At 34.3% G+C, this 27,003-nt stretch overlaps 1 protein-coding gene across 1 annotated transcript; it reads left to right on the forward strand.

Annotated features, from left to right (window-relative positions):
* Positions 1 to 26,647, forward strand: LOC142345089 (uncharacterized). Its single transcript, XM_075397173.1, has 11 exons — positions 1 to 5; positions 681 to 774; positions 1,064 to 1,195; positions 6,151 to 6,279; positions 11,822 to 12,073; positions 12,342 to 12,365; positions 12,742 to 12,882; positions 15,243 to 15,362; positions 15,655 to 15,731; positions 18,164 to 18,371; positions 26,160 to 26,647. Exons 1-11 carry the CDS (start codon positions 1 to 3, stop codon positions 26,394 to 26,396), a joined length of 1,419 nt encoding a protein of 472 aa, XP_075253288.1. The 3' UTR covers positions 26,397 to 26,647.
* The last annotated feature ends 356 nt before the right edge of the window (positions 26,648 to 27,003 follow it).

A 27,003-nucleotide genomic window follows, 5' to 3' on the forward strand; every position in this document is an offset into this window, starting at 1 on the left:
ATGAGGTTTGAGTATGACATTATATTAGTTTTAGGCTTGTTTTTACTTCGTCTAACAGATTTTTGTTTCGTCGTACCCTGACTTTTTGAAATTGACTTTTTCAATGACTTGGCTTACTAAAAAAAATGACTTCTGAACTCATTTATGGAACTTTAAATTTCATGAACATTTACTTGTTAAAAGTCAATAGTGTGCATCCAAGTAGTGCCAAACATATATGCCCTAATTCTTGAGTATTGTTTATTAGAGTCTTGAGTTTTTGATTTCGAATATTAATTCTGGGATCTTTTCCGTTTGTGCCCCCAGTACGTTATGCGCCCCCAGTTACACAGCACGTGCCATTACATAGTAAGTCATTATGTAAGAAACATTGCACGTGCATCTGAGGGGTGCAAATAAAATGCGCCCGCTAAGCTGAGGGGGCACAAACGGAAAAGATCCTAATTTTGAAAAGCCCTATTAGGGCTTTCTCCTTATAGAGCTTATGTGTCTCATAAAAATGACAGTCCAAAGCTAACCCAAAATGTCTAGTGGTCTATTAAAGGACTGGTGGTCGATCTGTCTATCTCATCTCTTTAGTTGTTTCATTTCATGGAAGGCCCCAAGCGTCTATCGCGGCTATTTTCCGGCATCATCCAAAACTTTTTGAATAAAATGTCTATTTCTTGATTTTCTTTTAGGCTGTCGGAAGAGCACACACAAATAGCAGAACAGTCGAGACAGATGGAGGATCTCAGACATGAGCTCATTAGACTATCATCATCAACCAATCAGGTAATTCTAATGCATTGAAAGTAACCTCAATAAAATGACAATTTATATATAATACAAAACCAAATTTAACGACACCATAAATTTGAATCTACGATATACCTCTAGTTGAGAGGTCGGCGCATAAAAATTGTTTTCCCAACTTCATCAAGTAAAGAGAAATTATTGAACTTGGAAAGTAGCTACTCGCTGTTTAAAATTGATCGGCAACTGTTCTCGTTATTTGTTCTGGAAAGAATATTGTTGAACTGTTGTTATTGTTGTTGATGTTTTTGTTATGTTTGATGTTTAGACGTTTGACCGTGAGAGGGTTGAGCATAGCGAGAGATTGATGAAGAGTGAAGATGAACAGAAGAGGAAGATGCACTCACTCGAGATGGAGGTCAAGAACGAACTCATTCAACGCATATCAGATTTCGAAAAGGTACGTAGACAAACATTCGCAGCCACAATCAAGAATTATGAAAAAAGTTAATTGGGAGTGGATAAGGAAATGAACAAAAGGGATAACTTAAGTTAATTTTAAAGACTTCGAAACGCAAAAATTCTACTTAAATTTGCTGTGAAAGCGCTGAATGCGTTGATTTTTATTATCAACGCTTAAACCTTCAGATGACCCTCAGAAAATTAAACAATTACTTGTAAAATAGCTGTGTTAGCAGACCAATCTGTTGTAACTATTTTCCGTGGAACAAGGATTAATAAATAAACCTAACAAAGAGGGTCGTTAATGTGCGTTCGCACATGATGTTCCGATCGTGCTCATCTACATTTTTGACGTAATTTACAACCAGACAATCAGACAAAACCCTAACTACACAAATTTACTTTTTCTTAATTATAAAGCAGATGTGACCTTTCTTTAATGAGAATAGGTAACAAGTCTGCAAAAAGAAGAAATAAAATAAATAATGAGGAAACCAATACGACCTGTCTTTGGTTAGACTCAGGCATAGAAACGGACTAAAGGTGCAGAATAACAAAAAAATGCAAAAAATTTGCGCAAACACAAATTATTTAATTTGAAAATATTAGATTAGAAAATATTATATTATTTTTACTACAATTGTTATGTATACTTATACAGATGAAATTGTACTCAAATGTTAAATATGTTCACCTGGGCATCATTTGAAAATCGTTGGGTTGTATTATTACGCGAATTTGCTAAACGAAGACAAAAAGAAACACAAATACTGACCACTCACAAAATAATTATCAAAATGCATATTGTCCAATTGAAAAAGCAACAGATACGACATATTATCAATAAACACGTTAAAAGTTTAATTACAAGGAAGTGAATGTGACCCCTCAATGATGAGAATAATTTACAAGTTGGCAAAAAGAATGAACGAACTGAAAAGTTCAAAAAAATTGAAACAAACTATCAGTAACTGTAAGATCTCTAAAAAGACTCTAACTGCATTGAATACGTTGCTCAATCCTGAATTATAAGCTTATGAGAACTGTCAGCTTTTAGAAAAAAATTGACGCCTACATAAAACTAAACGGGCAAAAACAGCAAATTAAAAAAATGAGAAAAATGGTCGAGGAAATTAAAAAACAAACTATTCAGTAATTTAATTTCCAATTTATGTTTTAACCGCAATGGGATTTTTTTTTGCAAGAAATCGACATAAAGAAAACAGCTAAGATTAACAAATACAATAAAACAACGAAACTTTTGAGCAAACCCGTAGTCTTAAGCCAAAAATTCAGTAGCTTTCAACGGAATTCAAAAAATACGGCTATGATATCTGACATTAAAAAGTCATCAATAAGTCATCACAATAAGTCATATGACTATGAAAACGCAACAAAAACAAGCAAAAAGAAAAAATTCATTAAGAAAGTGCGAGAAGTGTCAAAACCATTAAAAACCATATTTTTTCTCTGAAATTTTTATCTGTGATCAATTAAATTCCTCCTCTAAGCCGGTGGGAACTGTCAATTTTAGGATAACATGGTAAGATTTCAAAAGTAAGCAAAAATATGAGACAATATCCCGAAATTAAAAAAATGAAAACTTGGTGCATCGAAGATGCAAAACATTTTGGTTGCAGTAGAAGAAAATGGGTCCTGTTATTACTCAAACTGACTTACGCTTCATCAAAACAAGTTTAAGATCGGTTAATGTTCAAAAAAATTTTGAAAATTTATTTTTTAAGTCTTAACAGTCAATACTGTCAATATTCACGGAAGTGAATAAATAAGATATGGCTCAAATGGAAAACAGGGATGTTTGTCATTCATAGGTTATCAATAGGACATCACAATAAGTCCTATGATTATGAAAAGGCAACAAATAGAGGTAAAAACACAAATTTCAGTAAAAAAGTTCGAGAAGGAAGTTTCGAAGCAATTTAAGCCATAAACCCGTCCTTAAAATTTTTGTCTATGATCCACTGAACGTCTTCTCTAAACCAATGGGAACTGTCGATATTAAGAGAACATGAAAAGATTCAGAAAGCAACCAAAATTACGAAAACAATCGAAAATTTAAAAAAAAACTGAAAAATTGTGGCATTGAAGTCATGAAACCAATATTTAGCAGATAATACCGCCAACCAGATTAAATTTGGGTTGCAGTACACAAAACGGAGGTCTTGTCATTACCCAGACTAACATACAATTCACAAAAAGTTTTATCGATTAGTAATTCAATAAAATTTTTCGAAAAGAAAATTTTCAAAAAGTTTTTTTCAAAGACTTTACAACCATTAAATTCAATAGCTTTCAATAGAAGTCAATAAGTACGCCAAATTATGACTTAATGGGACAAGAAGGATGTTTTTGTTATATGTCATCAAACAAGACGTCATAATAATTCTTGTGGCAATGAAAACATCAACAAATAAAAGGCAGAATCCAAAAGAATCAGTAGAAAAGTGCCTGAAGAAAGCGTTGAAGTCAATTAAACCACGTTTTTATTGAAAAACTTAATCTATGAGCCATTGCATTTCTCCTCTAAACCAATGGGAACTATTAATATTAGGATAATGTAACAAGATTTCAAAAGGAACCAAAATTATTTAAAAATTTCCAAAAAAAAAGAAAACTTGTGGTATCGAAGTCATGGAATTAATAGTTAAAAGATAATACCACTAACCAGATTAAATTTGATTGCAGTATATTTGATGGTGTTACCGTCATTACTGAGACCAACTTACAAGTCACAAAAAAATTTGTGGCCGGTTAATGTTCAAAAAAATGCCGAAGGACTCCCAAATGTTATTAAAAACTCAGGAAGAAGATCTCAGCCGAAAAATCTGAGTGATTCCTCGAAAGCAAATTTTTTGATTAATGTTCAGTTGCCATCATTTGACTGTAAACGAGATATGTCCTGAGCAGAACCATGATATGAAAAGTGACAAGTCTCTAAGTGACTGAAATTCTCAAAAAAATGAAAATTTTTTTAAAAAAACTTTCAAATAAAATTCGATTATTTTATGAATAATAAAAGTCCTCATGAGACAAAAACTGGCGGTTTTATTGCCTTTCGTCTATTAGGATCAGAAAACTGTTGAAATCTGTAGCGTGAAATATAATTTTGAATTAACCTTTGAATAAGAAAAGTCTTATTTTGAACAAAAATTCCGTTAAAAGTGAACAAAAGCATGACAAATATCATGCGTTCACGCTAAACATTAAACTTCGATAACTTCTCAAAAAATGAAATTCAAAAATTACTTTTTAGTTTCGAATTCTACTTTGAACGAGCTTTTTAATGATACCACTCACATTTCTTTACGATGAATATATCGATCGACCGAAATTGTCTGAACAAAAAAAAAGATTTGATATTTCCTCCCCCAAATGTGGGGTCGGAACAATTATTAAGCTAAACTTCTCAAAACTTCTGATCAAGCAAAACTTTTCTCATGATACGTAATTACAAAAGTTCACTTTCTCGCTAGTGGTTTTTTTTCACATGCGGCAATTTTACTTTGATTTTTTTTTCAATTTCATGGGTCGGATTTTTTTCTAAATGGTTTTCCCAATCCATTCATAGTTTATTCTAGGCTAAGTTTTTTGGTTGAAACCAAATTTCTCTTTCTCGCCTGTGGTGTTCCTTCACATGCGGCATTTGACGCTGATTTTCAGTTTTTTTTTAATTTTTTAACTGATTTTTTTTTGGAAATGGTTTTTCCATTTTACTCATTGTCCGTTCTAGGTCTAGTATATGTTTAGCCAATAAATTTTTTTTGAAGTGTGCGTCAGAAATTGTCCTGTCATGTTTTTTTAATTCGTCGTTTTGATCGATGATTCTTGCGACCATTGACTTTTTCAATTTGTGTGCGTGACGTCATTTATTCTGGTTTAAATGCTTGACTTACCTCACTTCTGAACTCTTTAATGAATTTTAAACTTTATGAACCTTTACTAGTTAAAGATCAATAGTGTGCATCCAAGTAGTGCCAAACGTATATGCCCTAATTCTTGAGTATTGAGTATTAGAGTCTTTGATTTCGAAAATTATTTCTGAAAAATCCCTATTAGGGTTTTTGCCTTATAGGCAATTATAGGTATGTGTCTCATAAAAAAGACAGTCCAAATCTAACCCAAGTCAAGTGGTCTATTAAAGGACTGGTGGTCAATCTATCTATCTTATTTCTTCCATGAAAGCCACAAACGTTTATCGCGGCTATTTTCCGACACTCTGCCGGCTATGCTTTTAATCTTTTTGATTGCAGCAATGGCTTCTTACTCTTTGTAATTAATGATAAAGTTTCCTGAACTTAGAACTTAAAGTGACAAAAAAAATGATTTTCACTCCGACATGTGCCGCCGACATGTGATTGTCACGCCGTTTTTGATGAATTCCTTGCAATCACGCCTCTAAATTTTCATAAATTCTAACTGTCGAACCTATTAAACGAAAAGTAAAACTTAAACGATAGAGCAGGTGGCAAAAATCAGCGAAAAGAAGCAGCAAACAAAAACCAGCAAAAACAAGCAGCGAAAATCAGTAGAAATAGCGAAAGTCAGCAGAAGACTTTGATTAGTTTAATACCAATGAGTAAATAGTCAAGGGACAAAGGTCGCTTTCAGGCTTCAAATTTTGATGAAACCCTGGTCATTCAGCAATTCATATCTTTTAAGATTTTACAAGATTCTTACCGATTGTTCAGATCTTACAGGATCATATAAGACAAAGCATATCATGATTGCTATGAAGAATTATTGCAAGATCTGATAAGATTAATGCATCAACTAACAAGATTCTGTCAGAGTCTTTTAAGCTATGCATTGCTGTGTGACTAGGGAAAGCTGGGCATATAATTTATACACAGAACATTACAACACCATTACAAACCAGAAGTGAGAGAGAATAAAACAAGTTTCAAAATTGCAATAAGTGCTGTTCGTTTTTAGCTGTACCAGACGGAGAAAGAGCACAGATATGCGGCAGAGAAAGTGTTGAGAGACGAAGCACAGACTGCTCTAAATGAGATGCAGAAGAAGATAGATGCAGAAATTGCCGAGATCAAAAAGAAAGCAAAGGTTACCAAACAAACTCCGGAATCGTTCAAGCTGGTAGACCTTGACCATTCTTGTTTGTTTGACCGTTCGAACCTGCATTAGGTTCTTTTTCTCTCCGCTATTACCGCGATTCTTTCTGTTTGAAAGACTTAAGAGATGAAAAGTTGAAAAAATGAAATCAATTATAAAAGTTTGTTGTCTACCGTGAAATGCCTATTTAAATCACTTTGCGCCACAAAACTTTGTTACGCTGTTTTATGTCTGTTTCTGTCTCTTTGGAGAAAGTTTTTTTAAAATAATCTCGTAGGTTAATCTCAAATGAACTCAGCCATCAAAGTTTTCCCATTTTTTCTACAAGACGTGTTAATGTGGTCAGCAGAAAATATTGGCTTTCAGATTGTAACAAAATTCTTGCGCGACTGCTATCAGTACGGTTGATACTACAGTATAGGAATGCTTTTACGTTCATAAAATTATTCAATCAGAAATTTTCAAATAAAATTTCAGTCAGAAGACACAAGGACTCAACATAACTTTTTCCCGCTTTGCTGACTTTTCGAGTTGATTGTTTTCCTATTTGCTTCAGAGTTTTTTTTAAACAAAATTTTAAAGCATTATAATGCCACAATATTTATTTTCTTTGTTAATCTATGCGCAGTTTATCGAGTTTGACAGGGTTAGCTATAGATCACACAATACGGGATCCCTTTATATATGCTGGTAAAGTCTGATATGAAACAAATCCAAGGCAAGAACATATGCTTAAGACAAGTTTTGTACAGTGAGTCTCAAATTTTTATTGGATTTTAAGTCTGAAAGATTAAAATCAAAATAGAGAATATAAACAAAGGCAATTCTTGTTTACAAAGGCAATATAAGGAGAGCTGTTTGTTAGAAACTTTAATCGCAAAGATATCCTGTTGCAGAAAAAGTTGTTTTGAGAAATTGCTGCAATTATTTTACAAATAAGAGAGAAAAACGAAAACCGTTCTCTGCAGTGGTTGCGACTCAGCAGTGGTTGCGAAAGTTATTGTTTTTTTTCTTTAAAAAAATTAAAAGCTGGAACCCTTGAACTCGAATCATCACCGCGTAGGCGCAAAGATTTTACACCTTCTATTTTATGAAATTGAAGATGCTTTGAGATTTTTGTGGGGAATTTTTTTGCTTTCTTGCTGATCCACCTACTTTGCTTTTTGTAGTACCCCTGAGATGCTAATATCAATTAAATAACGTTGAAATTGAGCAGTGTTAATGGCGCCTTCTGTATTTAGTTTTTTAAAAAGTTTAATCGGTTATTTTTCTAAATAATCCAGGATTAAAGTTGTCCTCATGCGTTAAATGGAAAAGTAAAGGTCCAATTGATTTTCATTTTTGTGCAAGCGCGCCTTAATTTGATTGCCGCCTGTTGAAGTATTCGTAACTAGCATTTATATAAATGAGTTTTTTATGCTGTATCAATCATCCGTTCACAGCTCTCAACACTATAAATTATCTAATCTCAATTACCGACTAGCAATTGAAATTTTTGTGTCAAAACTGCTGAGATGGTTAGGTGTTATAAATTTTCAAATTTTTGTTTAAATTAATAAATTTGGCGTCCTTTCCAGTTATTTTCCGGCAAATTATAGGCTGCTATCGATATAGTTAGATGGCCTACCCTTTTTGTTGCAGCAATATCAGAATTACAAAGTTTTCACGGCAGGTTTCAAACTATTGCAATTTTTGTTCGGCTGGTCAATTTTTTTGTTTTTCTTCTGCACATTTTTTTCCAAATTTTTAAAAAGCAGCGACAAAATGAAAACCCCAAATTCCATCAGGAAAAAAAGAATTTTGTATCGAATTGTGACTTTTTTGTTTTAAACTTGCGATAGAAAGTTAAGAATGTACGTCTTTAAATTTGTTGCAAGTTGTGATCTAGATTTTCAAAACTTCACAAATATTAGTCTCGGCAAAAATTCAGTCAGCCATGTCTCCCTTTTGAACGTACCTTTTATGTTCTCTTGTTGAAAAAAAATCAATCGAAGATTATGAATGAGATGGATAGGAACATTTTTTGGATAAGAGTTATATTCAATCTTTGCCAAAGCCTCAATCAACCAATTTGCAACAACAGAAATCCCAATACTGAGGTGCAAAAAATGGCAATAATTATTTATGATAAAAAAGAAAGCAAGTTTTACAGGATCAACAGCCCTAACTTCTTTTTCATGACAGGATAGTCTAACAGGGCAGAATGCAACAAGAAATGTTCTCTGCAAGGCTTTGCTAAAATTAGATATTCAGGTTTTCAAAGAAATGGATTGTAAATCCGATAAAAATTTAATTAGAGCAATTTAAAAATTAGTATAAATATAAAATCTTGCATTGAAGCTGTTGTGTTCATTTTATGCTAAACTACTATTCAGTTTCTGTTTTCCTTCATCTTATGTAAGCTCCCAATAGAATTGAACATAATATGTTCGAATTGGAATCATTTTTCATTTCTGAACACACAATCCAAGTTTCACTCCGCCAGTAGCATCAATATATTCCTCAAAATTGTCCAAAGTGATGAAATTCAGCAGACCTTTGGAGTTACAATGGATTTCTCGAATACAGACTTTGAAAGACCGGTGGTAACTGCTGGATACATTCATTGGGTGTTGAAGGAACACAGAAACCACATAGCTGGGCGAATCTTGGGTTTTAATGGTTGGTTTCTCGCACGGGTCTGTCTCGCTCGGGTTTGTCATCTCATTTTGACCGCGAATCGAAACTGAAACATTTTTGCCTTCTGAAATTCCAAATCCGTTTAGGTATAACGAAAGCTCGATCACAAGAACGCTGCCATCCGGAAATGTCAAAGTGAAGAAATTTGTTTTCAGCACTTTAATGTGATCGAAAAGCGTAAGTTTCGCAAATTCTTGTAATTTTTTCACGTAGTTCACGTATATCACCGCCATATTGTTCGATGTTTTGACATTTGGAAGTCGCAGCATCGATGCGATTTCACCATTTTGAGCCAAACGTGAAAGATGGTTGTCCAAATTGCTCTTTTCGTCGACATTTTCTGTAGGCGAATTTTCCACAGTTTGATTGCTTTGAATAGTTTTCCGGACTTTTGGGTGGTCACTTGAGGAATTAATCAACAATCTGTTCCTTGTCCGCCTTTTGCGGTTCAGTCGGTAAGGAGTTTTGCTCTTTTTCACGATTCTGGATCGTTTGAGATACTCCCCTCGTTTCTGTTTCTCGTATGTATTGCCTTTAAGATTGACACAGGACACTTTAGTACCTGTTTTAATTGCACGAGATATAACTGGTGCTTTGCACTTGGTCATAGTTTTCTGACAATTGATCAAAAATTTATAGTTGTACAAAACTAATTCATCTATCTATCTAGTGGTACTTTCTAACTATGTAAAGAGAATAAGAAAAAATGATAACTCGAAGGTGAAAAAGAGTTGTTTGTGCTTTATGAGGATGTCGACAGAATGTGAACAAATATAATTGAGCAAAAACGTTTAGAAGAATAATCATATATAATTATATTATAATGTTGTAACTCTGTCGACAGAATACACCAACAATTAAATTTTTATTTTTAAAAGTGAACTGAAGAACAATTGAGCCATACTTGTATGATGCTTAAGAACACAACAAGCCATCGAACTTATGATGAAAAAGAAAAAATCTAAAAACAGCTAAATTCATTGAACTGAACACCAAAATTAAACTTGTCAGCAAAATGTCGAAGGAAGAAGAACAGAACACTTCTTAAAAAGGCGGCTGTTTGACAATAATTAAGCAAAAATAGCAGCTGTCGGCTGATGCAAAATTTTTCAAAAAAAACTTTAAAACGAATAATCGTAAAATACAGGTAATTTACTACAAATAGTGGCTGTTTTTTTGTACTATAAATGCCAAAACAGCCCAAAGGTTTGAAAATTAAAACAGTATCAAGCGACAGATCATAAATTGATTTAACTTCTTCAAATAATTTTCTAATAGTTTTGATTAAGTTTTTTTTTAAAATCAAGTCAGCATTTGAGCATCGAAAATGCAACACTCAAATTGAAACAAATTATCTAATTTTGAATTAAAATATATCAAATAAGAGCCATAACCAAACTATATTTTAAATTTGCCATCATTGAGGTTAACGAGATATCATTCCTAGACAACTGTAACTGAATATACCATCTTGAAATACAACGTAAGGTTCGTAAAAGATAGCAGTGTATTAGAGAGCTACATGCAAGATAATTCATATGAATGTAATGGCTCCCTTTCAGTTGTTTTAAAAAATGTATGATTAAAAAAAAATTTTTTGATTCAACACAAGACTATGTAAGTCCTTTTTCAAACAGATTAAAACAGTTCATCAATTATAAAGACACTTTTCTGGATGTAAATCTACGTTCTCAACTGAATTGAAGGTTAATAATTGGTTTAAACTATCGGAATGAACGATATTTAAGCATCACGAAAGAGCAAAAAAAGTGTGAGAAGTTGAACAAAAAAATCCAATCAAATAATAACTGTTTGATCAAAACAAAAAATAGTTATTTCATTAATGCATTGGACAAAATTCGATGCTGTTGCCAATAGAATTTTTAACATCATACTCAAACAAGCCTTTAAATGGCATCATCTGTTTTGTATTCAGGACAAATTTTTATATTTTTGTTTCCAGTTTAAATTTGACGTTGCTACTAATATATTCTCGTCAAAGAGCGGCTATGCAACATTTGAATCTGTTCATGTTTGCGATTTTTGGCCCATTATGTTTAACAAATGTCACTCGCAAGCTGATTAATTGTGATAAAACGGGTCCACTCACTGCCAAATTTTGGTCTTCTGGTCACATCTGGACAGTTATTATAATTGACCATGGAAGAATCTGACTGATAACTCTTTTCTTGAAAGATCAGAAAAATAACGCACGGATTGTATCATAAACGTTGTTTTTAACAGTTTTGGTATGCATGCTGTGTTGTCAGTCTTCCAAAAAATGCGTTAATTTTACAAAGGCATAAGTGATTGCATGGTAATCATAGAATGATTGCGCAAAAATGGAGTTAATATGTATAATAATTAATGCGGTAATTAACCCGGGATGATGTAACTAACTACAATGACTTGTTGACAAAAAATTGGGTACTTAAAATGGTCCATTGTTTATCAGATCTGATATAAGGTACGATATTTTTAATTTCACTCTCACTGAGTTCAAAGCAATTACTGTCATTGAGTCTACATTTTTGCTTGATAATTCTAGAATACTATTTCGCTTGCTTTCATAAACAGCCAACATTTGAGCAAAGAAAATATTCCATTTATCTAAAGAAAGAACTATCTTGTAAGAAGATTGCGAAAAAAACTTCTTTTTCAACTTTGCGGCGAGATCTGTGTAATATTATGGTATTACTCTCTATAATCTTGCAGGAATCTGTGGAGGCAATTACAAGATTTTGAAAAATACAAGTGAATTACAAGTGAATACAAGTGAATTACAGAAAATTTTCTGTGAATTACAGAAAATACAAGTGAATTACAGAAAATACAAGTGAGTTTTTTCTTTTAGGTGGACAAAGTAAAATATAGTAGTGGTTATGCCGAACTGAACAAAAGTGCCGAATTGATAGATAGAAAGCACTCGGAGTCATATGACAAACTGACACGACTTCTCAAGGCTGAGATCACCACTAGAGAGAGTCAGGATCAGGCAGTATCCACTAAGGCTGATGAGTTGAACCACAAACTGGGTGTTGCAATCAAGACAATGCAGACTACAATCAGCTCACTTGAGATGAAGTATAAAGAACTGAAGGATGACGTAAGCTTGGAACAAGTCCTTTTCCCCAAAAAACATAAAATTAATCGTATTTCAACACTATGTCTGAACAGTTTAATGCCTAATAATAATTGCGTAGTTTTGGGTCATATTTGACAACGTCCTACTTTGGTGGACACAACTTTTGGGAAAACAGTTGACAAGATTTTTGGGTGTAAAGTGAGCTAGAGACCCCCCCCCCCCGAAGTAGATAACAGAGAAGCAGATGCTTATTTTTGATGTAAAGTAATCAAACTGTGCAATTTAACAGAATCCGAGACAATCAACTCCCAAGGTTTGTGTCATTTGTTGTACTTCAATGTCTAAATTATGTTATCTTGGTTTATCACAGCGGCTCAAAAATTATGTGTTTACGTGTGGTCACTATTTATGTTATCCTAAGTTATCCTATTTAAGCATTTTTTTATCTGCTGCAGAATTATTACTGTGCGCTGAGGATAACCTCCATAGATAATTTTTTTGCAAAAACTGCTAGATTAAGCAGTATAATGTTAATTTGACTTTTATTGAACCAAGCGTTTAACCGGAATGCTTAGTCCGGAATTCTGAGTCAAGTTAGTTATGGTATTAACTATTCAAATGAAATTGTGCGTGAAAAAGTTTGTAAAAAGAAATGGTCAATATTGCAATGGTCAGTGTGATTTTAACAGTACAAGCATGACATGGAGGAACTGAGAACAGAATCGCAGATGACAATCACGAGGTTTCTCGGAGATCTGGAGACGAGAGTGGACACTCTGACTTCTAGGATGCGAGAGATGCAAAAGAACACTGACACCAAACTGGAAGAGGTAATTTTTATAATTATAGACTGAAATATAACTTGGCTAATACATATTGTAAGCTGTGGACTCTTAAGCGTCACAAGTTCTGATTTCTGATATTAAAGTTAACTTGTGGAATTTTGATTGTGGCGATGACGCCAAACAGTGAAAAAACCTCTTTTTGGACGGAAAAGTACCGACTACAACCTGGGTCAATACTGTGTTACTGATCATAATTCGCTGAAACATCTCCTAATCTTGAAAAATATTTTTAGGGAAGTAGGAGATCTGTGACGCTGCTTTTTAAATACAACATGTGTTTTTTTTAAAAAAAAATATATTAAGATTTTTAAATCAACTTTTTTGATTTAAAAAAAGATTTTTCTGAAAAACTCCACAAACCTCGAAGAATACAAAATTTTCAAGAGTCCAAATCAGTTATCTAGTAGACGGTTTGTAAGGTTTTACAGAAGTTTACAGCAGCTGAGTCAAACTTTCGACAATTTTTCTTCCGAATTTCCTATAGATTTTTCTGTTTTCGTAGTTAATTGCTCTCACACAAAGTGTGGTGCGATTATAATAGTCATGTGGTCTTTTTAATTCAATTTTTTGCTTGAAAAATTTTTTATCTGACCATTTTGACCTTTTCTCCTCTTAAACGGGATAAACAGGCAATGGTCAGAGGGCATTAAGTGGTCATAGCGCCTTTCGTCATACTAGACACTAAGTATCGGTTCATTAAAATTGTTTTGGATACGTTAATTCATTATGTGAAGGGCGGTTCTTAGAGTCCCCCATTTCACCCTTCTCTTTCTCCCCCGCCTGACCCCTATCCCCACATCAAGTCCCTATTCTCTATCATCCCCAACTCCTGCACATCGTTCAACCCGTAATCCAACGCGCTCGATCCCACTCCCCGTGCGCTCCCGACTCATGCGCCTCAACTCCATAACCTTTCAGTTAAGCTTAGGGTACTTTTCCTAAACTGCAGCGAGGTCGTGAAGAAGCAAACCTGTGCGACAGTCGTTTGAGTGCAATTCATCTGACGTTATTCGGTTATGCTTATTGCTTCAAAATTGTCCATTAGTTTCCAATTGAATTCAGTATGAGACTTTGTTGACCTTTCCCTTGTCTGCCGCTCTCTTTCTTGAAAGAAATTGCCGAAAATCTTTGACTACGCTTATGCAGCGCTGAAGTCTTATCCTAAAAATTCTGATAAACGGATTCAGCTCTGGTTTATACTATTATGATATGTCTCCTTCTAAGTAACTGCTCTTTTATTTATGTCAAATTGAACATAGACATTTGGCCTTTTATAGGGTTGGTTTTTCCGGGTTGGTTCATTTTTGGAAGCCTTTAGGGTAAAATACTCCAGAATAAAATTAACAGACGCCGATAAGCGAGTTTGCGAATCTCGTTGGCGCCATGGCACATTTTTCTTCTGCTTTCGAAGCGATCTCTGATCAAGTTTTTGAGTTTTTAATGAAGGAAACCTGTGTTAAGTTGAGCAAATAAAAGCAATGTATCAGCAGTTTACTCTCCATTTTGCCGATCCTGTCTAGGTCTGACCGAAAAGATTGAAGATAAATTTGACAGTGAACTTTTTCCAAGTTTTTGTATGTTGTGCCACCCCGGAGGTTGGTGGTAGAGCAAATCAGTGAGGAATCAGTCTAAGATATTCTGTTTTTAGGATGACAAGTACTATGTTCATGTCACTATTTACGCTGGCCAGTCTGATTTTGAGTAATATTTATTTCATGAAAAATAATATGCTCTGCTTAATTCCCGCCAAAAAGGTTTTTTTATATGCGATTCACACTTCCGCATGGAAACTTATAACAATTAATTTGCTTAGCAAGTCGTAACCACTAGGCTAAATGGGCTTTGTAGTAATTGCCTACAAACCAGCTTAAATATAAATAGTGTGTATATTACTATAGTAATTACTAGTTATAAAATACAAAAGTATTAAATTATTCAGCTCAGACTTAATTTTGGGTATGAGTAATTTTCAGGCTATACAGGATAAGTTTAGCCAGGGCGAACTCTATGACCTCAACATAATCATAATGAAGAAAAACCGCACATAAAGAAACTTAAAGTATTCTGGAGATGCAATGTTTCAGAACTGAATTTAGTTGTTACTCTTGAAATGTGCTGGTTCAGCGCTGAATTGCTCTGCGACTCAAGTCCGGGACAAAACAGGACCCGTAAACTCAATCTCAAATCAGGGTTCAAGCTCAGAATTTACAAATGAGGTCGAAAATTCACTCTATAGTTTGACCGGTTTTCTAACCGTCCACGAAGATTTTTTTACTGTCTATAATATATGACAGAACTTTGACAAGGAGTGAAATATTGGTTGAGAGTTTTGTGTTGTTTATTAGGTAGAGGCAAGTGTGAATGAGAAGAGTGCAAAAATGACTCAGCAGCTGTCTCAGTGGCATGAACAGATGTCAGTCAGGGTCACTGAATTACAGGAAGCATACGGAAGACTCAAGCCACAGGTCAGCAATTAACCCAATTTATTACACACATGTGCAATTCTGTTCATATCTGTAGCCGAAATTTGATAGCAATGTAGTAATAAAAGGCAAACAATACCCCAAAAATTGGTGACAAAGTTAACCGAATTTCAATGACGTTGTAACTGAACTTCAGATTCAGATATTTTTGCTTATATAGTTGCTGTTGTCAGTTTTCAGATGATTACAATAAGTGACGTCATTATTAATGAGCATAGGTGGCTCAGTTCTCAATTGCACAATTTTCCATATAAGGTGTCATGGGTTATTTCAGGTGACAGAATTGCAGTCTCAGTTGGGCAATTACCGACTGGAGACTAACTCAAGGATTGAGAAGGAGCAAGAAACACGGTAAATAAAACCATTTATAAGAATTGGCAATCCTAAATTTTTATTTGAATTTATCTTTTCCTTAAAAATATTGGTATAAAATTTTATGATAGAAGCGTTTAAAGAAACCAACTGAAGTAAAGAAAATCAACACGAATATAAGATAAACGCACAAAAAAAACTGAAAATTTGTCGGGAATTGTGATTTTTTTCCGTGTCTTGACAGGGTCATTACATTATAGTCGAAAGATTATTTGAATTCGAATTTCAGTTTTGCGATTTTAAGCTGAGAAGAAATCTATTTTGGCCCAACCTTCTTATAATTTGAGAGTAATTTTCTTTTAAACCACCGACTACGGAAGTTGAATTTGTTTTAAAGCCTCTAAAAATACCAAAACATTATGCGCAAAATTGTCTCATTAAGATATTTGCTTTCCAAACAGTTGGCAGTGAAAAAAGAAACAAATATAAAATTTATCACTTTATAATAGTTTGATTTGAAGATATCGAAACTGAGGTTATAGTTTTTTATTATTAGTTACAACTCTACTTCCATTAGTCTTTTTATGTAAAGTGGCGTGTTGTATAATTTCATTCCAGAGAAAAACAAATGAATTTTTTTACCTTCCAATTAAAAGTTTCCTTAATGTTTTGTTTTCAATATAGTATAATGATACATTTCAATTACGAGCTGCAGATACTTATTGTTCTTCCTAGATACGATAAACAATCAGGACAACCTACAAGACAGAGAAACATCACTTGAATCAGTTTTTAATTTGTTTTGCAAAAACTTAGTCAAGGAAAAAATTGCGGGAATATTTTATGTTGTGTTGAAACTACGGGTGTTGACATGATCATTTTTTTCTCTAACGAGTTTTTAAAATCTCTGTCTGTTTAATCTTCTTAAATCGAAAATTTTGTGTCTTCTCTGGATCGAAAAAAAAACTTGCAGATCGACTTTTTCAAAACTTGAACAATCGATTTAAAGCCTCATTTTCCCTATGGCAACCAAAATTTGAAAGTATCTATTCAAGGATCCATTTTGTGTTTCAGGAGTGTTTCAATAGTACATATTCAAGCTAATAAAACGGTTGAGACCCGAATTACCAGAAAACGTAAAAGAGAACAATCTTTGTTCAAGATATCAGTACGGTTTTTCAACGATAAACTCTTTGTCCGATAACAGACAACATTCTGTTATATTGTTATCATCAGATGTATAAAAAAAGGCGGCCAAAAGCTAGACAAACCATGTTAGCTATATGCAAGTTAATAGGGGTCCGGTTCATGAATGACGTAATTTTGCCCTCCTTTGGATTAATAGTAAGCCATTCATTGCATTTTATCATTTAAAAAAAATTCTTTTTTGTCTAAAATTGACTGGTTCGGCTCAAATCAGTTCTCAAACAGTTCGTTGCTGAAGTTACTTGTATCAGAATAATGATTTTCCTTCTTAAGGTTTGACATAATTGAGGCTCGAACCATTGATCCTTAGATTGCTTAATGTGTTATACTATCTGCGCTATTTGTGCTTGTTTTGATACTTAAACAATTTAGATATTTCTTACCTACTTTTCTCGCTTAGATTTGTGTTCACAACTACCCCTTTTGTATCGCACCGGAAAAGATATCTAGTGGCCAAAATTGACTAAACAAAAAATAGCAAGGGTAGTTTAAAGGTCCCAACCCCCAATTAAGTTTTTGGGTCTAAAAACAGAAGCTGCATAGCTTTATAACTTAAATAATCCGCGTTCGTCTGATATCACTGAAAACAGTGTGTGACAATATATCCTTGAAAAACACTTGATAATCTAAACAAAAGCGTTCTTTATATGGTTTTTTCCCCTACACTGAAATGTTGTGGAAACAATTGTATTACTACTCCGCCAGGATTAGTAAGTTCATCAATTATTTGACAAACCGACAAAACTTTTTTCTCAAACAGAAATTTCGAGCGTAATTTTACGTTTACAGCCAGCCTACTGAATTTGGTCTGCATCTGTGAGTATAAATCATCATACTATCTCTATTTAATTTATGCTACGTTTCATCTCCCCGTTTTGACATCTATTCTATTTTGTTATCGGCAATTTGTTGACACTGAGAAATTTAATCATGCCTGTGTACTAAGACCTTTGACAACATCCAGATGCTAATTGGTTTACATGTTTTAAACCGAGTCGAGGAATCTGGTCAAATTGTGGTAGAAAGCTGCAAGACATTGCATGAATCAGCGGATTTTGACCGGGGTAAGGGTTCGCACTTCGAGTTGGGATTTCTTTTTGCAAAACCCGGTCATTTTTTGCTTTTTTAATTTAAATTCCTCGACTCGGATAAGCATGTTAAATAATTTTTTGAGGTTTTGGGTGGCTGATTGTTGAATATTACACATCAATTTTACTATATAAAATTTCAAACGTTTTTGTTGAACTTTAAATTTGTGTTGGTAGCATTGACGAAGTGCACCAGTTGCGTATGGAAGTGGACAAGAAGTTAGTCCACGTGCCTAGCAAATATCTTGTGAACCAGTTGGAGGAGAATCTCAACAATCAGAGAGATGATCTAGATCTGGCACTGGCCGAGTGCAAAAGGATAGGAGATGCATTTGTCAACTTGGAGCAGAGTTGCGATACAAGACTCACTGATGAAACAACAATGGTATGCTGACAGTTTTGCTACTAATTTTTGAAAAATTGATTAGCTCTTGATACGATAAAAGAAAGTTGTAACATTTATCGCCGAAATTAAATGTCAATGATCACCTTATGCTAATGAAAATCTCGCGCCAACTCATCCTTTGCTATTAGACTATGCGAATTTCCTCAACTTTTTCTGGCCATTGCTGCTATATGATGAGCGTTCAGAAAATCCCGTGTCGAACTTTTCCGCTCAAAATGATGTAAGAGTGGGGCTGCAATGGGAGGATTTTTTTAGGAAAATGCAGCTCAAAATTCTTACGTCTTTTTGGGCTGCATTAGGCTTCCAACGGGGGTAAAGTGGTGTAAGAGTGAGGGTGTAATTTCTCCATTACCCCCGAACTCTTACATCATTTAAACCCCCTTGACAGACCAAAAAGATGTAAGAGTGGGGGGTTAACTTGTATTTTACCCCTCACTCTTACACCATTTTACCCCCGTTGGAAGCCTAATGCAGCCCAAAAAAACCTAAGAGTTTTGAGCTGCATTTTCCTGAAAAATTCTCCCATTGCAGCTCCACTCTTACATCATTTTACCCCCTCTGAACAAATTACCCCCTCACTCTTACACCATTTTACCACCTTGGCAGCTCAACTCTTACATCACTTTACCCCCTCAATCCTACATAGTTCTTGCCCCCATAATTGAAGACTGCCAGTCTTGAGCCCACATCCTCTGTACCCTCAGCTGGTTCTCCTTAACCTCCAGACCATCAAAGATTGTCCAACTCTTGACGGTTTATATATATGAATAATACTTGTTAGAATTGCCCCCTCTCAACAAATTATCCTCTCACCCTTATATCACTTTATCCCCCAGAACAAATAACCCCCAAACTCTTACATCATTTTAACCCCCTTGGCAGCCCAGCTTTAAGCTCATTTTAACCCTCTGAACACCTTACCCCCTCTCATACACCATTTTACCCTCAATGCAGCCCAATGCAGCCCACTCTTACATGGCAATTTTAGCCAGAAGAGGTATTTCCTCAAAAGTACTTCCATTGCAGCCCATTGCAGCCCACTCTCACATGTTAATTTTGGCCAACGGAGGTAGTTCCTCAAAATTCTTCCCGTTGCAGCTCTCTCTTACATGACAAATTTAGTCAGGGGGTGATTCCTCAAAAATCCTCGCCTTGCTGCCCCTTGAAGCCCAATCTTACATGGCAATTTTAGTCAGGGGAGGTAATTCCTCAAAACTCCTCCCATTGCAGCCCATTGCAACCTACTCTCACATGTTAATTTTAGTCAGGGGTTATTTCTCAAAAGTCCTCCTATTGCAGCCCATTGCAGCCCATTCTTACATGGCAAATTTAGTCAGGGAAGGTATTTCCTCAAAAGTCCTCCCATTGCAGCCCGTTGCAGCCCACTCTTACGTTGCAACGTTAGTCGGGGGTAATTCCTCAAAAGTCCTCCCATTGCAGCCCAACTTTTACATCATTTTACCCCCTCTGAAAAAAATACCCGCACACACTTACATAGACAAATTACCCCCCCCACTCTTACAACAAAATGGGAGGATTTTAAGTAGTACATCCGACCCGCGGTTAGTGACAGGACTTAGTAGTCTATTCAACAAAACAATGGTGTATGTAAGTTATGCAACTGATCTATTCGAAACAGAAGTTGTTCAAAGATGGAACCCAAAGTTTTTATCAACCTATGTAAGATAATCAGAACTTCTGGTCTTAATCAGTCTCGTATTCATCTTACTATTTGTTCCTCCAGTTGCCTCCATTGCAGAATTTAATCAACATTGTTTATTTTTTGAAAATAAAAGTATCTTAAGTCTAATTAAGTTCTCCATGAAAAACTATAATTTCAAGGGCCAAGAATTGTCTATTTTTGTTACAAACTTTGTTCACAGCTGAGAACTTATTTTATAGGGAACAAATCAATATTTTATGCAGTTATTGATGACTCTTGGTGCATTCAAATCGATTTTCGAATTTGATTCAAACAAACTGGAACTCATTTACAGTAAATTTCTGTTACTCTTTTTGGCCGTATTTTCTGTGACAATTTTTAGTTCAAAAACGATATTTTGAGTGATCCAAAATTACTATATTTGTGATGCTTGCTGATGATAAAACAATTATCCGCAAAAAAATGACTACAACAGCTCTTGAGACAAACAACCGCAAAAATTGAAAAGCTGAAAATCTAAATTTTGATCACAAATTGGCTGGTTCGGGTTGAGTTCAAACTTTGGATCCAAGATGAAGACTTGAGGATCCGACGGCACCACCAAAATCTAACCATTTTTAGGGATTTTGTAAAAAGTGTTTGTAAAAGCAAATAATTTGGGTGAAAAAATGTTATTCATTTTGTCATAATTGATTTGAATCTTGAAAAAAACCCCAATCGATTTATGAACGGTTTTCAATTTTTGAAATAAGTTTTAGGGAGCGAATTCTTAAAACTTTTAAAAATTCCATTGAAATTGATGCAACTTTAGGTGTCTATGTGTATATGTTTTTTTTTCGCTCATTTTGATTGAAATTTTTCTATGAGTTTGTTTTTCCTGCTAGTAATTACTCTTATAAAGTTTTCAGAAAAAAACGCTCTAGATGCTGACTTTCTGAGACACCTGAGAAAAAAGTAATTATTGTAAAATCCGCTAACTTTTTGTCATAGGTTTTGTCATAGGTTCAAAAGGTTCATGGATAAATCTTTTAGAAGAATCTCAAAGAAATCGCGAAAAATATAAAGCAGAAAACGTAGCAATTTGAAGTAATGTTACAACTACTGATGTAATGTGAGCAAATTAGAAATCAACGAATCCATGAAATGCTGCTGAAAATCAATAAGATAGAAAACATTGTATAAATATATGCTAGACGGTAAAAGATTGCGTCTTGTGGGTGATTTGATTGTCATAAAGGAATCATGAATAGGACAAACGTTGTGTCATTGTGACACCAGTAATTAACTGTTATGCTGAGGATATTAAAAAAAATCAAGCCATTTCATACCAAAGCAGAATGAAAAACAATACTTCTTTGAAACAGAGTTGTCGCAATTTTGAAATGAAATAAGTTAATTTTTTTGTTTTCTTCAAAAGTATTGAACTGATTTCATTAATTAGTTTTTAATTGCTATCAAACGAAGTTTAAAGCAATTATATTCCTCATGTCCGTCTATTTTAAGCATTTTTTACTTGAACCGTTCTTCGTCGGTTCAATTTGAAATTTCTTACGAAAAAAAACTGGATAAACAGGCAGGGCATTAAGTGCTCCTGGAGTCGTTCAGCTCACTAGTCTCCAAGTATGCGTTTCACAGAAACTGTTTTGGAGATTTATTCTTATGGTGTGAAGGATGGTTCTTAGAGGTTGAACCCCACGCCCCCCCTTAAATCCGTTGGTTTAGGGAAAACGTTAAACCATATTGACATGAGTTGTCTAATTCATGTAATTATGTTTTACTTAATTGATCTCAAACGAAGTTTGTGGCTTTGCTTGGTTTTTGATGAAGTTTTACGAACATTTTATTTAATTTTGGCATCATAGGTTGCTCTTAATTTAAAACAAAGAGCCGCTTAATTTTTGGCAGAATTTCACTACTGAATGTCTTATGGAATGTTTACTGAATTTGTTTTTGTTTTTCTGTTTAAATTCGTTGAGGTTCTTAAATCAGCTCCATTGACAAAATTTGATGCTCCGTGGTTAATACCTCTCTTGCTGTGGCATATTAATGATGTTATTTGAGAACAATTGGTTCATCGTCATCGGGTTTTATTGATTTTTTCAGAAAAATTCATGGAATGTTTAAAACTCAAAAATTTGGACAAATTGAAGACCGACAGTCTTGAGCCCACATCCTCTGTGCCCTCAACTGGTTCTCCTTAACCTCCAGACATCAAAGATTTTCCAACTCTTGACGGTTTATATATATGAATAATACTTGTTAGAATTGCCCCCTCTCAACAAATTATCCTCTCGCTCTTACATCTTTTTGTCCCCCCAGAACGAAATACACCAAACTCTAACATCATTTTACCCCCCTTGGCAGCCCAGCTCTTAACTCATTTTACAACCTCTGAACACCTTACCTTCTCTCATACACCATTTTACCCCCAATGCAGCCCACTCCTACATGGCAATTTTAATCAGAAGAGGTATTTCCTCAAAAGTATTTCCAATGCAGCCCACTCTCACATGTTAATTTTGGCCAACGGAGGTAATTCCTTAAAATTCCTCCCGTTGCAGCTCTCTCTTACATGGCAATTTTAGTCAGGGCGTAATTCCTCAAAAGTCCTCCCTTGGCTGCCCGTTGCAGCCCACTCTAACATGGCAATTTTAGTCAGGGGAGGTAATTCTTCAAAAGTCCTCCCATTGCAGCCCATTGCAACCCAGTCTTACATGGCTGTTTTATTCAGGGGTTTTTCCTTAAAATTCATCCTATTGCAGCTCAACTCTTACACCATTTTAGCCCCGCTTAACAAAATACAAGCACACTCTTACATCAAAAAACCCGTATAGACAAATTACCCACCATTCTTACAACAAAATGTGAGGTTTTTAGTGAGTACATTCGACCCGCGGGTAGTGACAGGACTTTGTAGTCTAATCAACAAAACAATGGTGTATGTAAGTTTTGCAACTGATCTATTCGAAACAGAAGTTGTTCAAAGATGGAAACCAAAGTTTTTATCACCCTATGTAAGATAATCAGAACTCCTGGTCTTAATCACTCCCTTATTAACTTTTTTTTCTCCCAGTTGCCTCCATTGCAGAATTTAATCAACATTGTTCGTTTTATTGAAAATAAAAGTATCTGAAGTCTAATTATGTTTTCCATGAACTACTATAATTTCCAGGGCCAAGTTTTGTCTATTTTTGTTACTAACTTTTCTCACAGCTGAGAACTTATTTTATAATGAACAAATCAATATTTTATGCAGTTATTGATGACTCTTTTTTGTGCATTCAAATCGATTTTCGAATTTAATTCAAACAAACTGGAACTCATTTACAGTAAATTTCTGTTACTTATTTTGGCCGTTTTTTCTGTGACAATTTTTTAGTTCAAAAACGATATTTTGAGTGATGCAAAATTAATGTGATTGTGATGCTTGCTGATGATAAGACAATTATCCGCAAAAAAATGAATACAACAGCTCCTGAGACAAACAACGGCAAAATCTGAAAAGCTGAAAATCAAAATTTTGATCTCAAATTGGCTGGTTCGGGTTGAGTTCAAACTTTGGATCCAAGATGAAGACTTGAGGATCCGACGGCACCACCAAAATCTAACCATTTTTAGGGATTTTGTAAAAAGTGTTTGTAAAAGCAAATAATTTGGGTGAAAAAATGTTATTCATTTTGTCATAATTGATTTGAATCTTGAAAAAAACCCCAATCGATTTATGAACGGTTTTCAATTTTTGAAATAAGTTTTAGGGAGCGAATTCTTAAAACTTTTAAAAATTCCATTGAAATTGATGCAACTTTAGGTGTCTATGTGTATATGTTTTTTTTTCGCTCATTTTGATTGAAATTTTTCTATGAGTTTGTTTTTCCTGCTAGTAATTACTCTTATAAAGTTTTCAGAAAAAAACGCTCTAGATGCTGACTTTCTGAGACACCTGAGAAAAAAGTAATTATTGTAAAATCCGCTAACTTTTTGTCATAGGTTTTGTCATAGGTTCAAAAGGTTCATGGATAAATCTTTTAGAAGAATCTCAAAGAAATCGCGAAAAATATAAAGCAGAAAACGTAGCAATTTGAAGTAATGTTACAACTACTGATGTAATGTGAGCAAATTAGAAATCAACGAATCCATGAAATGCTGCTGAAAATCAATAAGATAGAAAACATTGTATAAATATATGCTAGACGGTAAAAGATTGCGTCTTGTGGGTGATTTGATTGTCATAAAGGAATCATGAATAGGACAAACGTTGTGTCATTGTGACACCAGTAATTAACTGTTATGCTGAGGATATTAAAAAAAATCAAGCCATTTCATACCAAAGCAGAATGAAAAACAATACTTCTTTGAAACAGAGTTGTCGCAATTTTGAAATGAAATAAGTTAATTTTTTTGTTTTCTTCAAAAGTATTGAACTGATTTCATTAATTAGTTTTTAATTGCTATCAAACGAAGTTTGAAGCAATTATATTTGTCCTGTCGGTCTTTTTTATGAAATTTTTTGCTTGACCGTTTTTTCGTCTGGCCCATTTGACATTTCTTACAAAAAACTGTATAAACAGGCAGGGCATTAAGTGCTCTTGGAGTCTTTCAGCTCACTAGTCTCCAAATATGCGATTCACAGAAACTGTTTTGGAGACCTATTCTTATGGTGTGAAGGATGTTTCTTAGAGGTTGACCCCCACACCCCCCCCACTTTAATCCGTTGATTTAGGGAAAAAATTAAACCATAATGACACGAGTTGTCTAATTCATGCAATTATGTTGTACTTAATTGCTCTCAAACGAAGTTTGTGGCATTGATTGTAGAAGTTTTGGTTTTTGATGAAATTTTACAACCTTTTTTCTGAATTTTGTCACCATAGGTTGCTCTTATTTAAAAAATAAAGCCGCTTAATTTATGGCAGAATTTCACTACTAAAAGTCTTATGGAATGTTCACTGAAGTTGTTTTTGTTATTCAATTTAAATTCGTTGAGTTTCTTAAATCAGCTCTATTGATAAAGTTTGAAGCTCCTTGGTTAATACCTCTCTTGCTGCGGCAGTTTCTTGATGTTATTTGAGAACAATTGGTTCATTGTTATCGTGTTTTATTGATTTTTTCAGAAAAATTCATGGAATGTTTAAAACTCAAAAATTTGGACACATTTGTTTGCAACTTCAATCCAAATTCTTTGTTTTCTTGAGAAGGTGGCTAAATTATTTTCCAGTAAAATAAATTTTTGATCTATATTTTTAATTCTTAGCTGTGCAGGGATGGCTGATTTTCTGAAAGTTGATATACTGTTTGCTTTTCCTTGCAGGAAAGTTTTTGTATCAGAACATTTTGAAAAGCTAATTTTTTTGAAAACAGAAAATCTGTAAGTTACGAAACCTAACTGTTTATTAAATACTTACTCGCTCCCAAATATCAAATGACCAATCATCAAGAAAATTTTGTTTTATATTATTTATAATGGTCCAACAGAGTTTGTTCATCATATGCGCTCATATATAAAAAAGCTATCTAACTGCTCGATTTTATCTGTTTTGGTGTATTTTTCGGTTGTACTGATTGCAAAAGAAATTGTTTTAAGCTTTTGATCAATTTCTTGATCAATTTGTTGCTCCATTTTGTTTATTTTTTTGAAACGTGAGTTTTTTTGTTCTTAAGCAATGCTTACCATTTCTAGCAGAACAATTCAAATTTCATGCCTGCAAATTTATATCTTTTTGTCGTAACAGCTCAGATTGCTCTCAGCTCTCGATCTATAAAAAAGACCACGATAGCTGGCTGTCGTACTTCCGCCTTAAACATCAAATTTTCATTCCCCAAGGTAAATTGACAATTTACGCGTAAATGATGTACACGCAGGTGTACGCAATGTACAGGGTGAAGTATTAATTTTCCTCAACAAGTTTAAAATAGTACCCCGCTTAGCGTTAGGTGAAATGATCATCTTGTCTTTATTATTTGCTCATAGAGAAGCAAAAACTGTGATAAAATTCTACGTACGTTAGGTTGTTCTCAATTATCGAAGAATAATCATTGATCTCAATTGTTCTAATTTCATGCCCGCCTAAAAATGAAGCTAATTGGTTCCCGTCATTTTGTTTCAGAGAACAGAGCAGTTAACTGAGCTGAGAGAGACAATAAAACGTTTACGTAAACTAGTAGATGCATACCACAACCCCACGGCAATCAACAACCCTGACCCCGAGCCTCCTACACCGCGAAACCCTACAGAGAATCCCCCGATGCCCCTACCGGATGCACCCAAAATTGTAACCCCGTCCTCTAGTAACCCAGATCCAGACAGATGGCAGGATGAGAATACAAACGGTGCCCAGTTGTGATTTATAAATAATAGTTTATAAGTAACGACAATGAATGCGACAATAATGACTTTTCATTTCAAAAGATGGGAATCTGTGGAAGCTTGGAAAATTCTACTCATTTTTTGAAGAATTTTGGCAACTTTTGATTGAACGATACATACTTTTTAAAATGGCTGCCTGCAACGACTGTTTTGTGTGTTTACATAAATACGTAATTCATTAGAGTGGTAAGGAAAATCCTAAACATAATTTAGTTTTTCGGCTAAAAATTATTTGAGGAAAAAATTTTTGAGGGAACAGAATTAACATTTTTTTGCAATCTCACAAAAATTTTTTGACACGGACGTGAAATTTGTAAGTTAATTGCACCACGTTGGAAATATCAGCTGCTCATATCATGTCTAACAAATATCCATAGTGATGCTAAGAAACGTCGCATTTCTGCACTTACGAAATAAACCATGATCTGCCGAGACAATTGGTAACAAACCAAACTTTAATTTGTTCAACTATTTTATGATGTAAACAGGGTGTGGGAAAATTGCGCTGCAGGGTAATGAATGTGAAATTGCTGAAACTTCAGTTCACCCAAAACTAACGCTAATTCAATATAACTCCGGGGCTA

Source organism: Convolutriloba macropyga, chromosome 8 (assembly GCF_964194025.1).
Source record: "Convolutriloba macropyga chromosome 8, txConMacr16.3, whole genome shotgun sequence".
Taxonomy (NCBI): domain Eukaryota; kingdom Metazoa; phylum Xenacoelomorpha; order Acoela; family Convolutidae; genus Convolutriloba; species Convolutriloba macropyga.